Here is a 21,530-nt window from a genome sequence, read left to right as displayed (position 1 = left end):
AAAAAACAATGTGAAATCTGGACAATAATTTATTAAAAGTTGTATAAAAAACATTTACATTTAGTCTTAGTATTAAACATTCCAATGTTATAAATAAATATGTTACGTTCTAATAAATGCTTCTTGTCGTTTTAATATACATAAATGTTATTAATGGGTAATGATAAAGGAAACCCAACATATTATAATGTAATTAAGCAGAAAATATATGTCAACGTTTTATAATATTATCTATGTCATTAAAAATACACTTTATTAAGTAATCTCTTACCATCCTTCTTTACAGTTGACAAATGACGTACAATAATTCGGGTTGCCATGAAAAAAATGCATAAATTTGTTAATCCGAATACGTAACACACAATATCTTCTTGTAATCGAAACCTAATAAACCACGTAAGGTTTTGTATTACAATATTCTGAGCGTTTTGGATCAGATACGCACTGTTTTCGCATACTACATATCTGGCTCCTTACTAGCACCACGGTGTAAAGCTGCATCACTGAAAACAAAAGAGAATAGAATTTTAAATCATCTTTCTTCCTACTAATATTATAAATGAGAAAGTTTGTAAGGAAATGTATGTTTTTGTTGCTCTTTCACGCAAATGCTACTGAACCGATTGCAATGAAATTTTGTACGTAGACAGCTGGACAATTGGAATAACATATAGGCAACTTTTTATCCCGATATTTCTATGGGATACGAACTTACGCGGGTGAAACCGCGGGGTGCAGCTAGTTACCAATAAAAGCATTATCATACAATATGTATATGGAATACCAAGATTGTGAAATAGTATGATTTTATGATTCAAATTGCTTGTAGGGACGATTTCTCTATTAAAATATTTAAGAAATATAGCACAGATTGGTGTATAAACGGTATCTTAGACGCTTCTAGGATCATCTAGGCATAGCTCTACATAGATTAGTTGTTTTTCACCATTTTAATGTAATTTGTAAAGTCAGGAACCTTTAGGTATGATTAAAAACGTTCTAGTCCAAGGCCGAAATTGGATTTTTTAAGGGGTTTGCCCAAATGATTTGGAAAAATCTAGAATAAACTACACATGTCGGCAGAAGAGTGTCTATGGACTATAACTATAATAGATACGTTTTAAATGTAATTTATTAACCATTCAGAACATAGGTGCTCTAGATTTATTTTGATCTTGCCTAGATCGATACGTATAGATAGTCTATATTTTAACCTAAATTTAGCTAAATAAGATTTAAATATATTAAGTGTATCAATGGGTCAAAGTTCAAACAGTCATGTCGCTTAAATTGGTGTTTGATTCCAAATTAACCACATTACGATTAGGAATGCACTGTATTATATTTGCGTCTGTCTTGAGCGTATCTATTTGCGTCACTGTTAATTATAGCCAAAAAATAAATTTGCTATTTATTTATTTATAATCATACAGCCTTTCAGTACCTATAACAGAAACCTCACTAATATTAAAAGAGACAGCGGCATTTTCGGGATAAAATCTATCGTACGTTTCTTCTCAAACTATTTCTGAGCCAAATTACATCCAATTCGGTTCAGTAGCTCAGGCGTGAAGACAGACATACAGAGTTATATTTTTGTCGAAGGGAATAAGGGATAAGCAGTGGCGTAGCTATCATAGGGCCAGGTGGTGCAGTGCACCAGAACCCCGGAGCTCAGGGGGCCCTCGTACCTCAGCTTTGAAAGAGGGGAGGAAGGCGGAAAGAGGGGAGGAGGGCCCGATTCTTTCCCTATGCACCAGGGCCCTTGTTCCCCTAGCTACGCCACTGGGGATAAGTGGGTATTTCTTATCCTACTTACTATATTTACCTTCCGTATTCTACGATTATCTACTCACGTATAAAGAGAAGAGCTAAAGACATCAAGGCGATGAGCGAGAACCATACGTTGTCTTGATCATACACGTATAGCCGATATGATTGTAAGGGAATGTACACCACGGCCACCAGAATTTCAACTCCCAGCATCAGTACATTATAGACATACGTGATACGGACTATCGCGATTCTTTGCTGAAAGGAGACAGTAATTTTACTTGTACACTTATTCCATTGAATGAAAGACATGTGATAAACAATCGAACTTGTCAGATCGCTGATAATGTTGATATTTGTCTTTGAGCAACAGGTTCGAAACGCGCGAATAAGGTTTCGGTACGAATTGGGTGAAGGGCCCAATTGATATATAAATAATAGAGAGACAGGAGGCGAGTGAGTGAGCACTTACAGAGGTCCTACTTTCCAAATGTCGATTACTCTAAGATAAAAAAAATAATAATCTTATACTAAAATAAAGCAAAGTAAAGATGTCAATATAAGGGTACTTTTTATATACGTAATACTAACCTTATGAATCCCAACTATGAGCAAAATGACGAAAATTATTTCCACAACTTGTGACACTACTCCTATGATGAATAAAACTAAATTAGTGTGCGCTGTATGTTCATCAATATTTGATGGAGATATGTCCGTCACCATCCAATAGGTACAGTAGCCGATAAACGCCACCTATAACAAAATTTAATACATCAAGACGTGCACCCGGACCAACGGTACACTGTCGACTGATTAAGTTACTAGACAAATATCTAAATACCCGCATTTACTACTTTGAAGTATTTGTTGTGTCCCAATTATCAAATTCTGTTTGATTCAAAAAGAAGTATAATTGTAGGAAAAATGGTGATTATCTAGATTTAAAAAGCTTTTTATAGAAATTTTTATTGAACAATCTTTTTAAGGCATTCCAACTATAATGTGATTTAACCATTGTAAAAGATTGGTAAGAACAACATCTATTGAATGAAGGCAGCAGACTAAATAGAAATAGGTACTCATGTAATGATAGGGAATCAAACAACGTACACCTAGTTCACTACGGCCTACGGCCACTACTGTAGGCCGGAGGCCTGTATCCTTTTCCTTACCCTTCCCAGTCTATTTCTTTATTCCTCCCGTCTTCTGTCCTTACCCACTAAAAGCGAGTAACACCTTGCAGAGGCGAATTTTCATGGGCGGTGTTGATTGCTTACCATCAGGCGAACCACCAGCTCCGTTTTTGGTTCTCACAAAAAAAATACCTTACGTTACAGAAGGTATGACAAGCAAACATAAATAATTGACTTCATTATGCTATTGAAATCATTTTAAATCTTCGAAGAGAATAATTGCTTTTTAGAGTCCGAAAAATGTCAATCGATTTAAAAATGTTTAATATCAAACTATGCAGTCGTTGTTTTTTGCTACTAAAATTACAAAAAAAAAAAAAATTGAAATTACTCTTATATAATTAAAATAAAAATGGAAACACGTACAATTTTTAAATACGAAAATGCCAAAAGTCCTTTCCTTAATGGCACACAGAAACAACATTTCGTTAAATACATTGTTTAACCCACTACACTCACAAGTAGATGCTCCAAAAAATAATTATGAACTGATTTTGCTTGACCTCTTGGTCTTAAACAATAATCGGACGATATCGTAACGACATTGCAGCGATATCGTTATCGGACCTTGTTTAAAGGGGACGTTAACTTTATGCTCAGAGAACACAGGATAAGTTATCCTCTGATACAACTATATTTATCATAAAAATGTAAACACTATATATTTTCTTGTGAGAGCTTTCCATATTATGAAACTGACTATCATGGGACCCTTCTATAAAAATCTACTAGAAGTATGTATTATATATATCTTTGTAATATTAGTAAAGAAAAATTAACATGATTGGTTCTATATATACACATAATACTATTTTAATAACATGTTTTGTTATAACTTTAATTTAAAAAAACTTAGAATACGCCTGTTTTAAATGGAACCAAGATCGCAGGGTCATGATCGTTTATTTTTTCGTTATCTAACGTAATTGGAATAATTTTGTGAAAGTTTATCGTTTGCACCAATAGGTAAAGTATTTATCTATATTATAATAATATATTACTTTTCAATTTTCATCCATGAAAACAACAACCTATACTATTTATGTATATTACATATCACAGACATCAGACCATGTGTCGCATATTTACAAATAGATTAAGAAAGTTACTTTTTGGCCAGAAATAACACCCAAAGATGAGATGATCTGATGACATTCGCCAGACCCTAAGTCCTTACTCTTCGAGGGTTTCGGAGTACGCAGGCGGGAGTTGGAAGAGGCCTTTGTCAATAAACAAATTTAAGACATTTTTTATCCCGATATTCCTACGGAATACAAATTTAAGCGAGTGAAACCGCGGGGCGCAGCTAGTATATTTTAGATTAAGCATTGTGTGTTTACTTTGTTGATAAACTTTACTTGATAAAGTTTTAGGCTAAATTTAAGATCACCTTGATTATATCAAAATGACAAAATATACAAAACAAATTGAAAAAAAAATTACCAACCACATCCTATTGTACCAATTGCCAGCAAATAAGGGGTAAACAGATAGTCCATTCTCAACGAGCCCATTGCCTGATAGTCCAATAAACACTTGCTCTGCTATCCGATTCATCAACTCCATAAATAAAAACCGATAATGTAATAAAATTGTCATAATAAGTCCCAGGGAATAATGTTAATAAAAGACAAACAAAGATGATTATTATGTTTATTATATTACATATTTACACGTATACAGAAAAATATTACAAGTAAATTTCTAAATGCAATTACGCTTAAAAATTACAAGAGTATAAATACACTTCCTGTATAATGTAGAATCATATGAATAAAGTAATTTTTAATATAACTTCGAATCAAATTCCATAATTTTTTCTCAAAACTACCAACAGGTTGAGTTGGGTGTTTGGGAAAATATGAAATCCCTTGTGGATACTTATTTACTTTTTACTTTAGCAAGCCGAAGTCATCTTCCCAGAGTGGAGGCGACTCTTCACTACCCGAACTTCTTTTAATACGATCACAGATTGAAGAGGCTTTGAATAGGCGTAAGATTTTGAAGAGGCGTAAGGTCTGCATTCGAGCTTACACCTCTCCAAATGATCATGGGCGGTGGTAGCGCTTACCATCAGACGACCCACCAGCTCCATTGTCGACTATGACATACAAAACAGATAACATAATACAATATTATAACGATTTTAAATTATCATACTTAACAATAAGATACATTCTTAATCCTTGAAGGGAACTAGGGAATAGGTAACCAACAATATAATACTTCGTCTCCTCTGTCAGGTTAGTGTGACCTTACAATACACGACAACTATATTCTCAGCATTTTCCACCATATTACCATTCTACCAAATTCTCACAAGATTGTCCCATGGAACGAATTGTGATTTTTTTTTCTCTTATTTCTTGTCAATATGACGTTTCACTCAATTAAACTATAGGGGATTCCTGCATTGCTCCTCAGGTGATTCCACTAAAACCTCTGACACGTGGTTCACGTAGCTCAAACCGCTGGCTTGTCGTAGCTTTTTTATCAAACTCCGCACCATGAACAGCATGTAGATATGGATAACTGTAACATAGTAAGGACGACTAGAATAATCAGATTTTATTTAAATTGAAAGTCTTAAAAAAACAAAACTGCCTTTAAATGGCCTGAACTAGACCAAATTTAGATAGGATCACATAAGGTATTAACAAAAGGATCATCTGAATTGGTTCACCCAGTCAAAGGTTCTTTGGTTACAAACCCAAGAAACACACAGTCGAATTGAGAACATTTTTTTGCGCCTAGTCAAATATATCTTTTGAAGTCGATTGAAAATTAATGTCAAATATAATCACCGCATAAAGCCATTCATAAAAACTTACAGTTTTTAAGACTACTTGGTTTCGTTTTCAGATTGAACTAAAAATACATTAAACCACACGTAACATAATACTATACATTAAACTAACAATTCCGCCACCAAATATTTCAGGACGGATATAATTAACAATTGGCATGTGAAAGCTTTGACCGCCTCCTTGGTACAGTGGTTAACGCGTGAGCGTAGAACCAAAAAATTCCCGGTGGGGACGCACAAAAAAAAAAATGTCTCGGTCTGGCAGGACACAGAAGGCTGATCACCTACTTGTCCCTAAAGAAAATCGATCAGTGAAACAGATGTATATCATCTGCCCCATACCCCACTAGGGGACACGGGACTTCACACTATGTGAAAGCTGTCCGTTCGGAAACTATTATTGTGCACAATATCACGAAAAGCATAAATATAGAAATTATATAAAACGAAACAAAAAGGCTCGCATGAGATGTCAGCAGATTCCAGACGAAAATATTATAGAGCGACTTAGCGAGACCTTGATACCGAGTAATACTGTTCTGTGTCAAATAAATAATAATAAAATTTAGAAATTAAAAACTTTTTAACGGATTTTAAACGCGATTTATTCATTATATTATTACAGCGAGCGTGGTCAAGGGGAGACGTGTCGTTTTTAAATTTCTAAATGTATAATACTCGCGTAAAATCAAACACAAGAAAATACTAAATAATAAAATACTTACCAAGCGCAAGGAAAACAAAGCACACATCAATAATCATATATACTGAGTCCCTAGATATATCAGCTATTGTTATCATCAGAAAGGAAGCCAGCGTGGTTGTGATTCCATAATAATAATATATTATTAGCAGACGTACTCGCTTCTGAAAGTCGTTAATATTTGCTCTTATACTAAGTATACATAAGGGCTAATTTAATCTTGGCGATCCTAATCAAGATAATAAGATCTCATCAAATTATTTTATTGACATCGGTTAAATTCAATCGGTTCATTTAAATCGTGTCGAAATCTCGTGTAAAGGAGTCAAGCATACGATAAACTATTCCTATGTTTAATTTATTTTTTTTTATCACTTATTTATTGATCTGCGCTTATAGTGTCTATAAATATTCCATTTATATTCTTCAATTGTTAAAATGTAATGCAGACGTAATAGAAACAACAAATTTTTTTGCTGACGCAGTTAGTTCGGAGAACTGACGAATGACGTTATTGCGTGGATTTTGGGTTGATTCCTGTTTTTATAATTACTTATCACAAAAAAATTAAAGCGCTTTCAAATTGTAAGATTTATACCAAATTAAAATGAGACCACACGGGAGGCACCAATCAAGCTTTCAAATAAAAAAGAATCGTCAAAATCGGTCCCCCGGTCAAAAAAAGAAGATAAACATCTACTTTTTTTGAAATCAAGTAATATGTAAATCAAGTTATACAATGCAAAGTAAACATATGTTTACGGTTTTGTAACGAAAACATTAATATTAATACTATATAAGACTGATTTATGTATTATTTTTAATCCCATAACATAGAATGTATAAAGTACCGTTTGTTTATTAAAATTAATTTGCAATTTCTGCAATGAATGCAAAAAATATGAATTCATCATCATTACTAATTGTACAGAAAATTCAATTGTATAAAATAATTTTGTAAGCATACACTTTCAAATTTCGAATTTCGAGATATGCCTTTTATAAAAAAAGAAATAAAAACAAACCATATGCGCCCCAAACAACAGCACTATGACGAAGGCAATATCCACCAAGTAAAGAAATATGGCCAACCAAGATCGGGTTAGGAATTCATTTCCACGATATGTTATTCTGGTAACACCGGCTAAATCATCAATACCTAGAAATATCTCCAGAGCTATACATAGCAATGAAAATATCTGGAATAAAGAAAATTAAAATCAACGCCTACTAAGAATTCATTAAAAAAAAACAAAATCATATCATATGAGTTCAAATATTTTGAAATAGCCACTGAGTTGGTGAATGTTCATCCACATAACTACGTGAAAACTTTAATATAAATATATATTTTTTTTTTAATGTCACAGTCGGCAATGGAGCTGATGGGACGCCTGATGTTAAGCGCTACCACCGCCCATGAACATTTGTAGAGGCGCAAAGTCGATTACAGACCTTACGCCTCTACAAATGCATTGTCGACTTTAAATTGGGAAGGGATTAAGAAAGGATTGGCGAGAGGAATAAAGGAAAGGACTGGGAAGGGGAAGGAAAAGGATATGGGCCTCCGGCTCCCCCACTCACCGAACGAAACACAGCAGAATGCTATTTCACGTCGGTCTTCTGTGGGGGTGTGGTACTTCCCCGGTGCGAGCTGACCCGATTCGTGCCGAAGCGTGCTCGACTACCACATACAGAAATATAACTTCAGTACGACATTTTGGTGCTCACTATTATTCCATATTTTATAACATTTGCCATTAAATGCAAATTACTAATGAATAATATAATCTATCACACTAGGCTTGGCACTGATGTTAAGCCTTCCTTCTTTTCCTTCGATCTTTTCCTCAACCTTCCCAAACCATTCCTTTATTCGAATTGTCAATCCTTTCCTTATCCTTTACCCCATGAACTCACAGGCGCTGGTGATTGCTTACCATCAGACGAACTACCTCATTTGCATCTTATTACTTTGAAAAAATATTGTTTTCATCCTAAGGTCCCCATGTCATAGCATCGATGATATAAAAATTCATGATCTAACTTAACTTACCAGGCTAATATATCCAAAAGTGAGTACACCATAACGCAAAGGCATGCAAAATAAACACCTCCTGCACTCCGGAATTTCTATCCGCATTTTTTTTAATTTACCCAAACTGTATGCTATAGGCCCGTAATGTCAGGTTTAAAAATGGAACATAAACGAAGCACAGATAAAACAGATGTTTCGCATCAATAACGGTATCATGCCAAGATGGATATTTAAGTATTCGAAGCACGAACTCCGTTCCAAAACTAATCATGCCAATTGTCATGTGCTCAACACTTTTGCAATTATCTTGTTTATCGTTTAAGACATGCGGAAATTCTATTGTGGGCTGCTTATACTGTGAATGTTAGTCATGATTTTTTATTCCCAAAGGTGGGATTGTGTCTTCCTTTTTATTATCCTCATGCGATATAACACTTATAGTCTATATTGAATGCATTGATAATGACTTTCAAGTACATTTTAATCGTCAAAATCTAAAATTTATTTGGTACCAACGTTTTAAAGAATTATTTCTAATTATTGTCGTTGAAGAACAAATAACTATTCAGTACATATAATATGGATTCAATAATAGACTACTGTTAATATTTAGATTTTTAAACGTATGTTTGTAGTATTTTCTTGAAATTTATATATATAATACCTTATACGGTTTTTTGTGAGTTTGTTACTTGAACAAACTCACAAAAACTAATTGAAAAGAATGTTTGAGACGGCATAAAATTTGAAAGTTATAGGTCGATAACAATCGTTAATAGAATGTATAAAATTTTTAAGTGAGTTTCTCAAATCTATTTAATGTATTTATTAAATAGAAGTTAGACATCTGTGAGTACTGAAAAGTATAATAAAATTAAAAACAAAATAATTAGAAACCCATTTATTTCTTTCAATTAATCAAATGAGATAAATTATATTATATAAACACCTATTATTTTAAAGTCTTAGAAATTATGAAGTAAGTAAAAGTAACTTAAATAGCAATATAAATTTATTTATAAATTATTTTTACAAAATATATTAAACACAGCCTTGTTAAGCGAGATTATAAGTATATAAGCTTTTATAATAGGTACCTATCATAAATTGAAAGGCATAATAATAAAGGGTTAAATTTGGTAGCAATTTGTCTTCTACAATTTTTTTGTTTAATAATTGCGCCCTTTGACAAATAAGTCCACGAACTTATCCCATATATATTACTAGTGCTCCGCCCCGGCTTCGCTCTTCCTCAATAAACAGGCGATCTAAAACTGAAAGAATTTTTCAAATCGGACCAGTAGTTCTTGAGATTAGTGCGTTCAAACGAACAAACAATCTCTTTATAATATGAGTATAGATGTAGTCTAGAGTATAGCGCTAATAGTAGAGTCTAATTAATGATATTTCAGTAATAGACCTAATTAAATAAAGATCTAGCATACTTATGAGCTCAACAGTTTTTATTTCACAAAAAATAATGACATCTTACGCACACACACACACACACACACCGTGTGCTTTTAAATATTATGACTTTGTTTTTTTGTACACCTATATAATTTTTCATAATTTTTGCCAATATAATAATAAGAATATAAATTTTTGCCAAAAAAGTTCAATAACACTTATTAAAATTTTATTCCATTTTCTATTTAGGACTCCAAAGCGACCTGATTTAAAATCAGTCTATAGATACAAATTTCCATTGCAAAACGCTTCAAACGCACTCTCATCTTATAGAGACAAATACTCTCTTTCCCATAAAATAAATCGTAGATTCTCCTCCACATCTGTTCTTACGCTAACTTGTATAATTTAGTCTCCAATATAATGATGTAAATATTTACACAGTCTCATTGGGTATAACTGTGCTGGGATATACTCCGTTCGTTTCAATCTTTATTTCGCCATTAACAAACTGATGAAGTTGGTTCTCATAAGAATGGCCGGGGTTCTCTAACTTCTTCAGAAGACTTCTCACAAGAAGCACCAGATATATATGCAGAACTGCAAGGAAAACGGAAATTTTATTAGGTTTGTATTAATACTCGGGCATCACGTTCATATCCAACGGTGAACGAACTCTTCCGGTAGTTCCTGAGATCAGTGTGTTCCAACAAAAAATATAATACTATACTAGTCGTTCAAAAAACAAACTTTTCAGCTTTATATTACTTGGTACACGAGTAGATAAAAACGTGATAATAAAATATATGTTATTGAAGTCAATATTAATCAATCCTACGATGACCTAAAAGTGCTTCTGGCAGACGTCTTATGTAACAAAAATGTGTTAATGTGTGAGTTTGAATTTTATTTAAAGTAAGTATGGACAATGGACAAGCATTTTCATGTAAACCATAATCAAAGTCTAAAATATTCGAAATTATATTGTCATCTCTCTGAATCGACTGATTAATATCATATTCAAAGAAAACAAGTTTTTTTTATCAAAATATCTAATGGTCGACTTTAATATACTATCCTAACTTATTAATTACGAAATTAGACTTTAAACTTATAACTTATTACTAACTTATAATTAACTTAAAATTTATTAATTATGCAATTAGATTTCGTAATTAAAGAGTTTTGAGCTAACGCAGAACTGTTTCATCAGACTTATTTATCACAATGTTAAGAGATGATGAACTTACGGAATCCAGTAACGAACAGTGCAGTGGCTTCCATAATCCACATCAGGAAGTATCTTGTACTGAACATTCCCACCACCTGGAGAATGAACATCGCCAGCAGCGTTGTTAGAGTGTAGTAGTAGTATGACTTCAAACACATGATGTGCCTCTGAAAATATCCAAAGAAAATTATAAGACAACTTCATTAAAAACTTAAAGTTCATTTTTGTCCTGGTTTATTTGAAAATATAAGAAGTTAAATCTAGAGTTCTTAAGAGGACCTTTGTTGTTGTGTATTTTGTTAATTCCATCTTTAATCTTTTAAATATAAGGGTGAGACGATGGTTGAACCTCCGATTCCTTGAGACGTCCTTCGTTTTAATAATTTTTAGCAGTCTATAAATAAATATTTTTTAAGACTTCTTAAATAAGTGCATGAAATGTAGGTATTCTGTTACTGAAATAAAGTAGCAAAAACCAAAAAATATATATCACCTACCTAAATTTGTTATGTACATTACCTAGAGATTATAAAAACCGTTAAATTTTAATCCAACTCGCGAGATTGTAAATTATCGAAAAATTATGGACAGTAACGTTTGCAATTTGATGCATTCTTTTTCGAGATTATTATCTTACAATTATATGTCGGTTATATGTATATAAAACCATAAAAAGAAATATTCATTGTACGAACATTCCAATCAGTCTATATTAAACACCTATATTATATCGAAATTTATGAAATCTAGCTATGAAATACTGAATTTATCAAAATATCAGTAAATTTATCGTAAGAACATGACCAAGAATTCGATTCTTATTTTAAATGTGTCATCTGAAATAACTGTAGGTATTTATAGAGTTAGTTCAATAAACTTTCAATAAATTTACGAACTATACTGGACAAGGATGCATTGGCCAAGCAATCATCCAATTGTCCTATTTATATTGTCTCTGCTCCGACGAAAATTTTAAAGATCACATGACTTCTTCAACCTCGCACTTAATGCAGTTAACTTGAGTTTTGATGGTTTATATTCATAAACCGGCTCATGCAAGATATGTTTAACCGACTTCAAAAAAGTAGGAGGCTGTCAATTTGACTGTATTTTACTTACCTCATAAATTTTTATTGTTTTGTTAGTTTATTTTAAACTTAAAATAGGTTAATATATTTTATATTGTTTAGAATTTTTTAAGATTGGCTAATATATATTTTATGAATTTTAAAGTGATTTATAATCTCGTAAAAAGGTTTGAAAAATGAGAAACATTAGCTGCTTTTTTCCTTCATTAATTGACTTAAACATAATATAACACAAAAGTTTACTGCACAATGCACAGATACAAACAAATGACATTACAAAAACAATTTGATTGTACAAATAGGCGGCTTTATCGCTTCGAATTTCTTTCAAGCAACCAAACATAATTTTTCTCATTCTCTGTTGAGAAACAAAAATTCTGAATCTAACATAAGGAAGGTTCTTATTCACTTGTTTTCATTATAGAAAGTGAATACCTACCGTATGTGCTCCATAAACCAGCGCGAGGCCGAAACAGAAGTCTACCAGGTACAAAATAAGACACATTTCATCTTCCAAGCCAGACAGTGTCCCGTGGTAGATCAGAATAAATCCGTAGTCATTGTGCACCGCAAAACTGTATACTCCTATCATGAACGCTGCGAAGAGCTGGAATGTAACACAATTTATAAATATTATATTATCGAACATATCATTTTCTATAGCGTTTCTTTTAAAGTGACGTTCCCAAAAACGAAGGTGGTTCTCAACTCGAATACGCGTTTTGTGGTTTTCAACCGACTTTAAAAAAGGAGGAGGTTAGTACGGTGTTACCCCAGAATTTTCGACTGGGTGAACCGGTTTTGTTTTAAACCTGCCGAGTGGATCGCCATTAACCTTACGTGTACTCTGTGTAAGAGAGGATGACAATTGAGTTGATTCTAAAAGCCTGTTTTTAGTATATAGATATAAATTATTATTTTTTTATTTTATTTCATTAATAATTGTTACTTAAAATCAATAGGTATATATAACATATTTAGGTATATATCTTGTATACATACTATACTAAAAAAGTGAAGAATTTGTTTGTTTGATTACGGTAATTTCAAGAACTAATATAGCTATTTCCAAACAGTATAAATGAAAAACGCAATAGTATAATATATGGGACCATATATTATACTATTGCGTTGTATTGCAACAGGAAGACCCATTGACATTGAACTAGACACCAGATATGTTATCGTTTATTATAATTATTATCTATGCCATACAAAAACAATATAAGAGAATGAAGTGGAAGATTTTTTAATCTTAGAACATTGCAATCCTTGAACTCTTTTGACTTTCGAGTAGATTTAAATGCTATAACTGTTTTCGCCAAAAAATGACACGGTTTTGGGAGGGACCACGCTAAATTCTTAAATGAAACCAAATAGGAATAAAGAAATGTTTGAGTTGTGAGTACCAGTTTGTTACTCTATCTAACTTGATATAGCATTAGGCCTTATTCTTTATTGAAAAAAGATTTTCAATAAAGAATAAGGCCGGATTACTGAATTTGGAGTGAGATAAACATGAATTAATGTAAATACTAATTACAAATATATTGTCAGTCATTTTTACTTTTTCCTTAAGTATCGGATACAGCAAAAGTTTACAAACAACATAACAACATCAATATCTCGGATGAAAAGTTCCTATTCTCTAGGCAATACGGGTCAAGACAAACATCCTACACCAAGCACAATAATGAAACAAGAATACTCACAACATTGATGTACCCGAAGGTCAAAATGCCCCTCCTCAGAGGCATACACATACAACATCTCCCGAACTCAGGAATTTCACAAAACATTTTTTCACAAGGTCGGTTGTGACCAGTGCAAGTGCTCAGAACACACTGATGGTAAGTAGCTACATTTATCTAACAAAGCCATTGGCATAATCGGTAACTTCTGGGTAAGTAATCAAAGCTGATATCGCTTCAAATTTGTTTAGTATTTTGACTTGTAGTGTGATATCTGTGTAAACAAGGTATAATAACAAACCCATTAACTTGTACTAAGCTGAGATTTCTCACTGTAGATAATTGTGTTATTGTATTTATTTACGGGCATTTCGCAAAAATCATTAATCGTTATCTTTTCTTCTCAATAATAAAACGCAATTAATGTGTCATGTATACTAACTATATTTTTATTTCCGGATTTCATTCAAAAGCTAAAGATCCTCATAACAATAAAACTACAGTTTCACATTTCTTATAAATATGTTTAATGCAGTTTATAATAAGGCTTAAAATTTAATATACACTTTAAGAAGGAAGGCTCCTATTATATAACGTTATTCAAATTGTTTTTCAGTAAACTCTTAACTATGAACAAAATAATTTACGCTTAATACACTTCTATGTGCTCTTAATTAACAAATAATACAGTTTTTCTTTTCACAAAGCTATTTCTTTATAATTGGCAATATTTATCATTGGTATCATATTCTTTATCACCAAAATTACCAAAAGAGATTCTTACTTCGATCCTTTTTATATTGTTTGGTAACTTGATAACTCCTGGTAATTCAATCGATTGACCTAAGTCTTTTTGTATTTGATAGGAAATTGTTGTCATTAGATCTAATTTTAGAATCTGCAGTGATACCGAATCCCAGGAACGGAAGAAAAGTTTTATTGGTACAAATAAACTTGATTGTTCACACTCGAAATAACTACTAACGTACTGGCGCGTTAATGAATTTTAAGTTTCTACAGGTATTGTAGTACTGTCCTTCTCAATTACAATATTTTCACCATCCTCAAGATTCACAAATTGGTGCAGCTGATTCTGGTAGCCATCTTCTGCTGTTGCCGTTTCGATTTTCCTAATTAAACTCCACACTAATATCAATATGTAGACATGAATGCCTGAAAAATTAGATTTTACTTGAGTTTTTTCATATATATTCTTCATGGGGGGGGGGGGGGGGGGGGGGGGCTACTATGACTTATTATAGCATTACTAATTCCGATGTGGAAAAATTCAAGACTAGAATTAGTACTGCTTAGAGACTTTATGATAATCCTGAGGTCATCAATGCGAAAATTTAAAATACTGAATAATATCTTCATTGTGTAAAATTAACATTTGTCAGTATGGTGTCACTCCATGACAAAGGGGTTAGCGCGAGAGCATAGCATCGAAGGGTCCTGTGTTCGATTCCGCGTGGGAACTGACAAAAAAAAACAAAAAATTGTCGGTCTGGCAGGAAACAGAAAGCTTATCACCTACTTATGCATAGATAATCGATCAGGGAAACAGATACATAACTTCAGTATGGAGTATATCTCATATAGGTTTACGTTTATGTCCAAGAATCAAAAGTTCGACGACAAGTGACATCTGCCAACCTGTACTTGGCCAGCGTGGTGGATTCTGGCCTGAACCCACATAGGAAGCCTGTGTCCCAGCAGTGGGAACGTGTATGGGCTGATGATGATGATGACGAAGTTTACGTTTAATATAACGGTAGAAAATAATAAATCTTGACACAACTTACACAAACTGATAAAGAGACCTGTTAAACTCGAAATCACAAAGAAAAAATTGATGATCTTGAAGGATTGGACAAGATTGAATGTGAACAACGCAAGCAAAGTTAACACTACATAGCATACGTAAGCCTTCAGTAATTTTACGTTTTTCTGTAAAAGATAGATAGATAGATTAGACGTTTAATAAACGACAAAGAAACAGATGGAATTAGATAATTCCTAAAATTATGGAATAGTTTTCAATTGACTTCAGAGGTTTTCAATTCAACTGTGTTTTTTTTTTACATCGTTAGGTACCTTAGAACCTTCGACTGGGTGGACGGATTTGGATGTTTTTTTTACATTTAAATTCGAATTAAAGTTCTGCAATATTTGAGGGCAGTTTAGTTTAGCTTTTTGTCAGATATAGTTATTCGTAAGTGTCTATAGTCATTTGTTCTTTATGCATATTCTAAACGTATTCTAAGGTAAAAAAAAAAATTTTCAAAAATCCAAAAGAAATTTGTTGTTTTCCTATAAAATAGGCTCATTTTTCTATGATCATGAATTTTCATATATTTGTCCAAATTTTTTTCACCGTTTGATTAACATTTTGTGTTTTAGAAAAATCCTGATCACCCAAAGGTAATTTCAGACAACCACTGCAATAGTGGACTACCATGCTGGCGCTTTTGATATGCAGGGTGGACCAGTATGCCGTGGCTCAAAAAATCCTGAACACCAATTAATTATACAAACAGATTATAAAAATAGTTAAATCACTTACCAAATGAGTTCCAATTACAAGGCAAAAACTTACAACGATGTCCACACTATACAGAGCTATTGACGCCTCCCATCCTATATAGGAAAGCAAATTTAAATATAGATACGCGAACTCCAAATAGGGATTGTAATGTATAAGCATTAACAACATTAGGGTTGACCACACCTGAAAAAATATGTATTTTTATGAGAATTAACCCCTTACATCGATACGACAAAGCTTTCCATTATCGATCCAGCGTTCTAGAGGAAGAAAATTTTCAAAACGGTTCAACAAGTTTTTTTAATGTATATATATTTATAGAATGAATCATGCAGCTTCAATCGTGAAAAGATATCAATGTTTCCAATTAAAACGGAAAATTAATTACGTCTAGTTTTATGTTATATGTGAAGTATGTATATATGTAAATTAATCGCCATTAAAGCTTACTTATTGATAATTTTGTTTATATAAACAATCATAGATATTAAGGAGTAAAATATAAGGAAAATAGCAAACAATAATTTTAAACAAGAACTTAACCGCTATCAATTTTTCACAACTAGATTACAATTAAATAGGACTATAGGAGAGTCGCAAGCTTTCAAATAAAAAAAAGAATGGGTGCGATCGGTTCACCCCGTCCATAAATCTGAAGTAATCGAATTCAGAATCTTTATCTTTTTTAAATGAAAATATTCTTCAAGAAGTAATACTACTCACAATGTTCATATATCCATATGTTGCAATGCCTCTCCGTAAAGGCATGCAAAAACAGCACCTCCCAAATTCGGGAATTTCAATAACCATTCTGTTGTATCGCTCTCAACTCAATGAATCGGACACGTCCTGACCACTAGTGATACAATGTTATCACTTCAGTATTTATTTTAATTTTCACCCACGCTACGGAATTCTATTCATGATGTTTAACCGATTGTATACTTATCTCCATAAACCCATGACGTCAAAATATATTTTTTTGGCGTCAATCCTGTTTTTTGTTTTTATTTTTTGTATGTTTTATATCTGCTTATAATATTCAGTTTGTCTATAGTACTCACTTATATAATACTATTCTTTATTATTTTTATTAATAAAACTATACATATAAAGATTAAAGCTTTTTATAATAAATAACAGGTAATGTCATAATAATAACGAGAGGACCATAAAAATATAATTTTAAAGAAAAGGTAATCATGAAGAAATTCGAAGAATCAAAATTAAACGTTGGACAAAACTTTTTGCTTAAACGACAAAAAAAATAAACGGTCAGTTTGCAAGGAGATGGACATCCCAACTTCTTACGATCACATCTAAATCCCCATAAACTTCAACACAACGTACATTTCTAATTAATTAATTATTATTTCATTTAGTAGAAATAATTAATATAAGTATTAAAAAAAATCTAAAACGCCAGAACTAGACCAAATGAAACCACACGAGGGACACCAGTCTTCAAATAACAATAAGAATCGTTAGAATCGGCCCGCCCAATAGAAAGTTCTGAGGTAACAAGGCCAAAAAATTGCAGAAATTGGTAGAAAATAAGCAGTTAATAAAGAACATAACGAGCTTAAGACCTAGGATGCTGCCTTGTAGGATGCCAAACGTAATTTCTCAATCGCTTCTCTGTACTGGTGCCACCCACTATACTCGGAATGATATTGCTAATAGTGGGCACAATGTTTATTTAATGGAATACCTAATTTGAAAGAATAGTATTTATATAACATATTTGCACTAATGGCCAGTGTTCTTATCATTTCCATGCGTTGAAAATAATGAATGCTATTTTATTTATCAATATTTTACACATGATATATTTAAATATAGAATAACAAGAATCATAGTTAAAAAGCTATAAAAGTACGCTTTAATGATAGAATCAACTAAATTTTATCACTTTCTCGTAGCAAATTACCTCACCTGGCGTTCCTAATCAGGATAATGATTACATAATCATCAAATCATTACAGTATATTTACCGTTCCTTGTAAGCCTACAAATTTCTAATTAAATTTGTCCGTTTGGTGTAGGTAAAACTTACATATGAAGTCCTGCGTTTCCTTTTTAGGATATGGTGCAGGTTTTCTGCCAGACTGCGACTTATTTTACTAGTCACCTCTGGGAATAGAACCCAGGATTTTCGGGATAAGCCTTAAGCGTTTACCAGTATACCAAGGAGTTACCGAATTACATGAAAGTTTATTGATAGTTTAATATACTTAATTATAACTCCTTGCATAAAAATATTGCTATCTATAAGAAGATTTTTTAGGCCAGATAAAAACGCAATGTTAAGAATTCATCATTAATCGCTTGTTATTAAAGATAAAATACTACAAGGACATCTATAAATAAATTTAATAATGCATGTCTAAAGGAAATTAAAATTCAGATATCTTGAAAATAAAGTATTTAATATTAATACTGTTGTAAGGATTCAAATTCATGAATTATATAATGCATCTCCATAAAACATAAAACAGTAAAATTTTAAACTTCACATATTTTATTCTTTAGTATCATCAATTTTTTAAAGATATTTTGAAAGGTTACCATTACTACATTCAGTCGTAAATTTCATTTCAAACACCGTTTAACATTTAATTTACTTTGTCATATAAAAATAGGACAGAAAGTCTTCAATCACCGAATTTATGATTTAATTTGAGAATCTTTCAAGTTTCAACACTTACGTATAATGATATTTATACTTAGTACTCTTCTAGATTCTTTATTTTAATTGAATTTGCCTTCCGACCTCAAAAAATATGTCTCCATGTAAATCTCGAAAAAAAAACGATATATTTAATCTGTCTCCAATGTCCTTGTTGCTGTTATTGCACAAATGTACCACAAATTCTGATTTTGGTATTGCTCGCTGAAACGAATTACTGGCTTGTACGAATATTTGTATGATTCATCTGTCTGAATTTTGAACACACTCAGAAAACAGAATATTTAAATCATTATTAGCCCCAGTATGTTACCATTTCACTTCTTCTTGCCAATCTAATACTAGATTGTTAACTAAACATTTAAATAAATCCAGCGTTTATTGACTTTAAACATTCTCATTCTGACACTCAAGTTGTTCCTGGTTAAATATAATTGGCCCGTCTTTGAAATTCAATACTTTTTCTTCATTGCTCTCTTGATCGTTTGTTGCTACATCATTATTTATGTCTTCAGATGTCTCCATTGGTATATTAACTTGTGCGTTATCAGATCTCATTTCAACGGGGCTGGAATTGTAGCAAGATACACATTGATATACATTGGTTTCCGTAAACGGTATGATTGTTGTGGCCGGAGTGTCTGAATTATTGTTATGATTGTTCAGAACGTCGCCTGGTATGATCCTTGATTTTCGCGCCATTTGCCTGTAGAGACTGTTCATTGCCATGAGGTTGTACCCATCGTAGCCTAAAATCAGAAACCGTTATAAATATAACTTTAATCATCATTTGCGGTATTTATGATTTTTTGAATTTCTTTATATACATAAAAAAAACAATAAAGTAAACCACGTACTTATACGTAATAACGTTCATATTACTCGACACACAAAATATTAGTTGAATATGGCCGATAGTTTGCACAATATTTTTAGTTGGCATAATTTTATACCATTTGTATGATATAATCGTAATTTGTATGTATTATGTTATCTGCGGTAACACTGAGTTATATAACTTGACACTGCACCGTTGCCTTCTCTGTCATAGGTAAGTTAATGAATTACTAGCTGTGACCCGCGGTTGAAACCGCGTAAGCGTGCTGCGTAACCGTATCCCGTAGGAATATCGGTATAAAAAGTGCCTATGCGTTATTTCAGTTGTCCAGCTATCTACGAAGCAAAATAGTATTGTTATTCACCAATAGATGTCAGGAAAAAAAAACACGAATAAAACACGAATATGACATTATTTCAGTTGTCCAGCTATCTACGAAGCAAAATAGTATTATTATTCACCAATAGATGTCAGGAAAAAAAAAAACTTGAATAAAACATGAATATGACATTTTCTAAAAAAAATTCCTAGCTAGATCGATTTATCGCCCCCGAAACCCCCTGTATACTAAATTTTATGAAAATCGTTGGAGCCGATTCCGAGATTCCAATTATATATATATATATATATATATATATATATATATATATATATATATATACAAGAATTGCTCGTTTAAAGGTATAAGATTATAAACGGTGATATATTTTTTGACCATTTTAGTAGAAATTAAGTAATTTGTATGAGAATCACACATTTTTTTTTTGTTTATACAATTGCTTAATAGCTTCAAATCACTATTATTGGCGGTACTTTAAATGAAATTATACATAATAATGATAAGAAATACTTACATGTATCTATCATAAAGATTATTTGAAAGACTGGATTAACGAATAATTTAAATGGCAGCATAATAATTATATCGAACATCCAATTTGGCAGGATCGTATAGAACGCTACTTGCAACAATTGAGGCTTTTCCTGAAATGAAATTACTAGTGTCTTTTTAAAAGGAACAGTAACCAAATTCTATTTTTATTTTATTTTATTTTATTGGTTTCCAAACAACTTATACACTAATATAAGAGCAGCAGTAATAATGTACATCAAATATTGTTCTATATATAAATCTATTCTATGGATACACAAATTACTATCTAGTGCGCAAGATGAACTAAACGAAAATTTTTTATCAAAGCAGAAAAAAAAGATTACAACAAAAACATACAGTAACTAAATTATCAGAGAAAAGTGCGGCTTAGGTGCTACGCAGAGCAGCAAGGACGACGACGAAAACTATCAAGACTATTGGAAAATATGTCAATAGCGTCATTTTTATTGACTATTTCATTGTATAATCGGCATTTTATGCAATTTATGCAACTGAGCTGGTGATTCGCCTGATGGTAAACAATCACCACTGCAATGATTAAGAAAAGAACGAATAAGAGAAGCATTGGCGACAGTAATGGAACAGAATGGAAAGCATCAGGAAAAGTATATGAGCATTCAGCTC

The 21,530-nt window shown here is 32.2% G+C and overlaps 4 protein-coding genes across 4 annotated transcripts; all 4 read right to left on the bottom strand.

The window, feature by feature from the left end:
- Window positions 1–321: 321 nt before the first annotated feature.
- LOC119833006 lies at window positions 322–2,523 on the bottom strand. The gene is made up of 3 exons (XM_038356875.1): window positions 2,365–2,523; window positions 1,857–2,031; window positions 322–503 (listed from the first exon to the last, which is right to left on the bottom strand). Exons 1-3 carry the CDS (start codon window positions 2,497–2,499, stop codon window positions 385–387), a joined length of 429 nt encoding a protein of 142 aa, XP_038212803.1. The 5' UTR covers window positions 2,500–2,523; the 3' UTR covers window positions 322–384.
- A 2,116-nt stretch (window positions 2,524–4,639) lies between these two features.
- LOC119832987 lies at window positions 4,640–8,765 on the bottom strand. Its single transcript, XM_038356834.1, has 4 exons — window positions 8,535–8,765; window positions 7,504–7,677; window positions 6,501–6,642; window positions 4,640–5,501 (listed from the first exon to the last, which is right to left on the bottom strand). Exons 1-4 carry the CDS (start codon window positions 8,619–8,621, stop codon window positions 5,365–5,367), a joined length of 540 nt encoding a protein of 179 aa, XP_038212762.1. The 5' UTR covers window positions 8,622–8,765; the 3' UTR covers window positions 4,640–5,364.
- A 1,308-nt stretch (window positions 8,766–10,073) lies between these two features.
- On the bottom strand, window positions 10,074–14,095 carry LOC119832985. Its single transcript, XM_038356832.1, has 4 exons — window positions 13,958–14,095; window positions 12,685–12,852; window positions 11,177–11,324; window positions 10,074–10,526 (listed from the first exon to the last, which is right to left on the bottom strand). The coding sequence occupies exons 1-4, from the start codon at window positions 14,042–14,044 to the stop codon at window positions 10,363–10,365; spliced, it is 567 nt and encodes a 188-aa protein (XP_038212760.1). The 5' UTR covers window positions 14,045–14,095; the 3' UTR covers window positions 10,074–10,362.
- A 768-nt stretch (window positions 14,096–14,863) lies between these two features.
- On the bottom strand, window positions 14,864–17,362 carry LOC119832986. Its single transcript, XM_038356833.1, has 4 exons — window positions 17,208–17,362; window positions 16,503–16,667; window positions 15,742–15,886; window positions 14,864–15,109 (listed from the first exon to the last, which is right to left on the bottom strand). Exons 1-4 carry the CDS (start codon window positions 17,292–17,294, stop codon window positions 14,943–14,945), a joined length of 564 nt encoding a protein of 187 aa, XP_038212761.1. The 5' UTR covers window positions 17,295–17,362; the 3' UTR covers window positions 14,864–14,942.
- Between the last annotated feature and the right edge of the window lie 4,168 nt (window positions 17,363–21,530).

This window comes from Zerene cesonia, chromosome 16, assembly GCF_012273895.1.
Source record: "Zerene cesonia ecotype Mississippi chromosome 16, Zerene_cesonia_1.1, whole genome shotgun sequence".
Taxonomy (NCBI): Eukaryota; Metazoa; Arthropoda; class Insecta; order Lepidoptera; family Pieridae; genus Zerene; species Zerene cesonia.
Note: the sequence above shows the minus strand (reverse complement) of the source record. Positions and strands in the feature narration are given on the sequence as shown.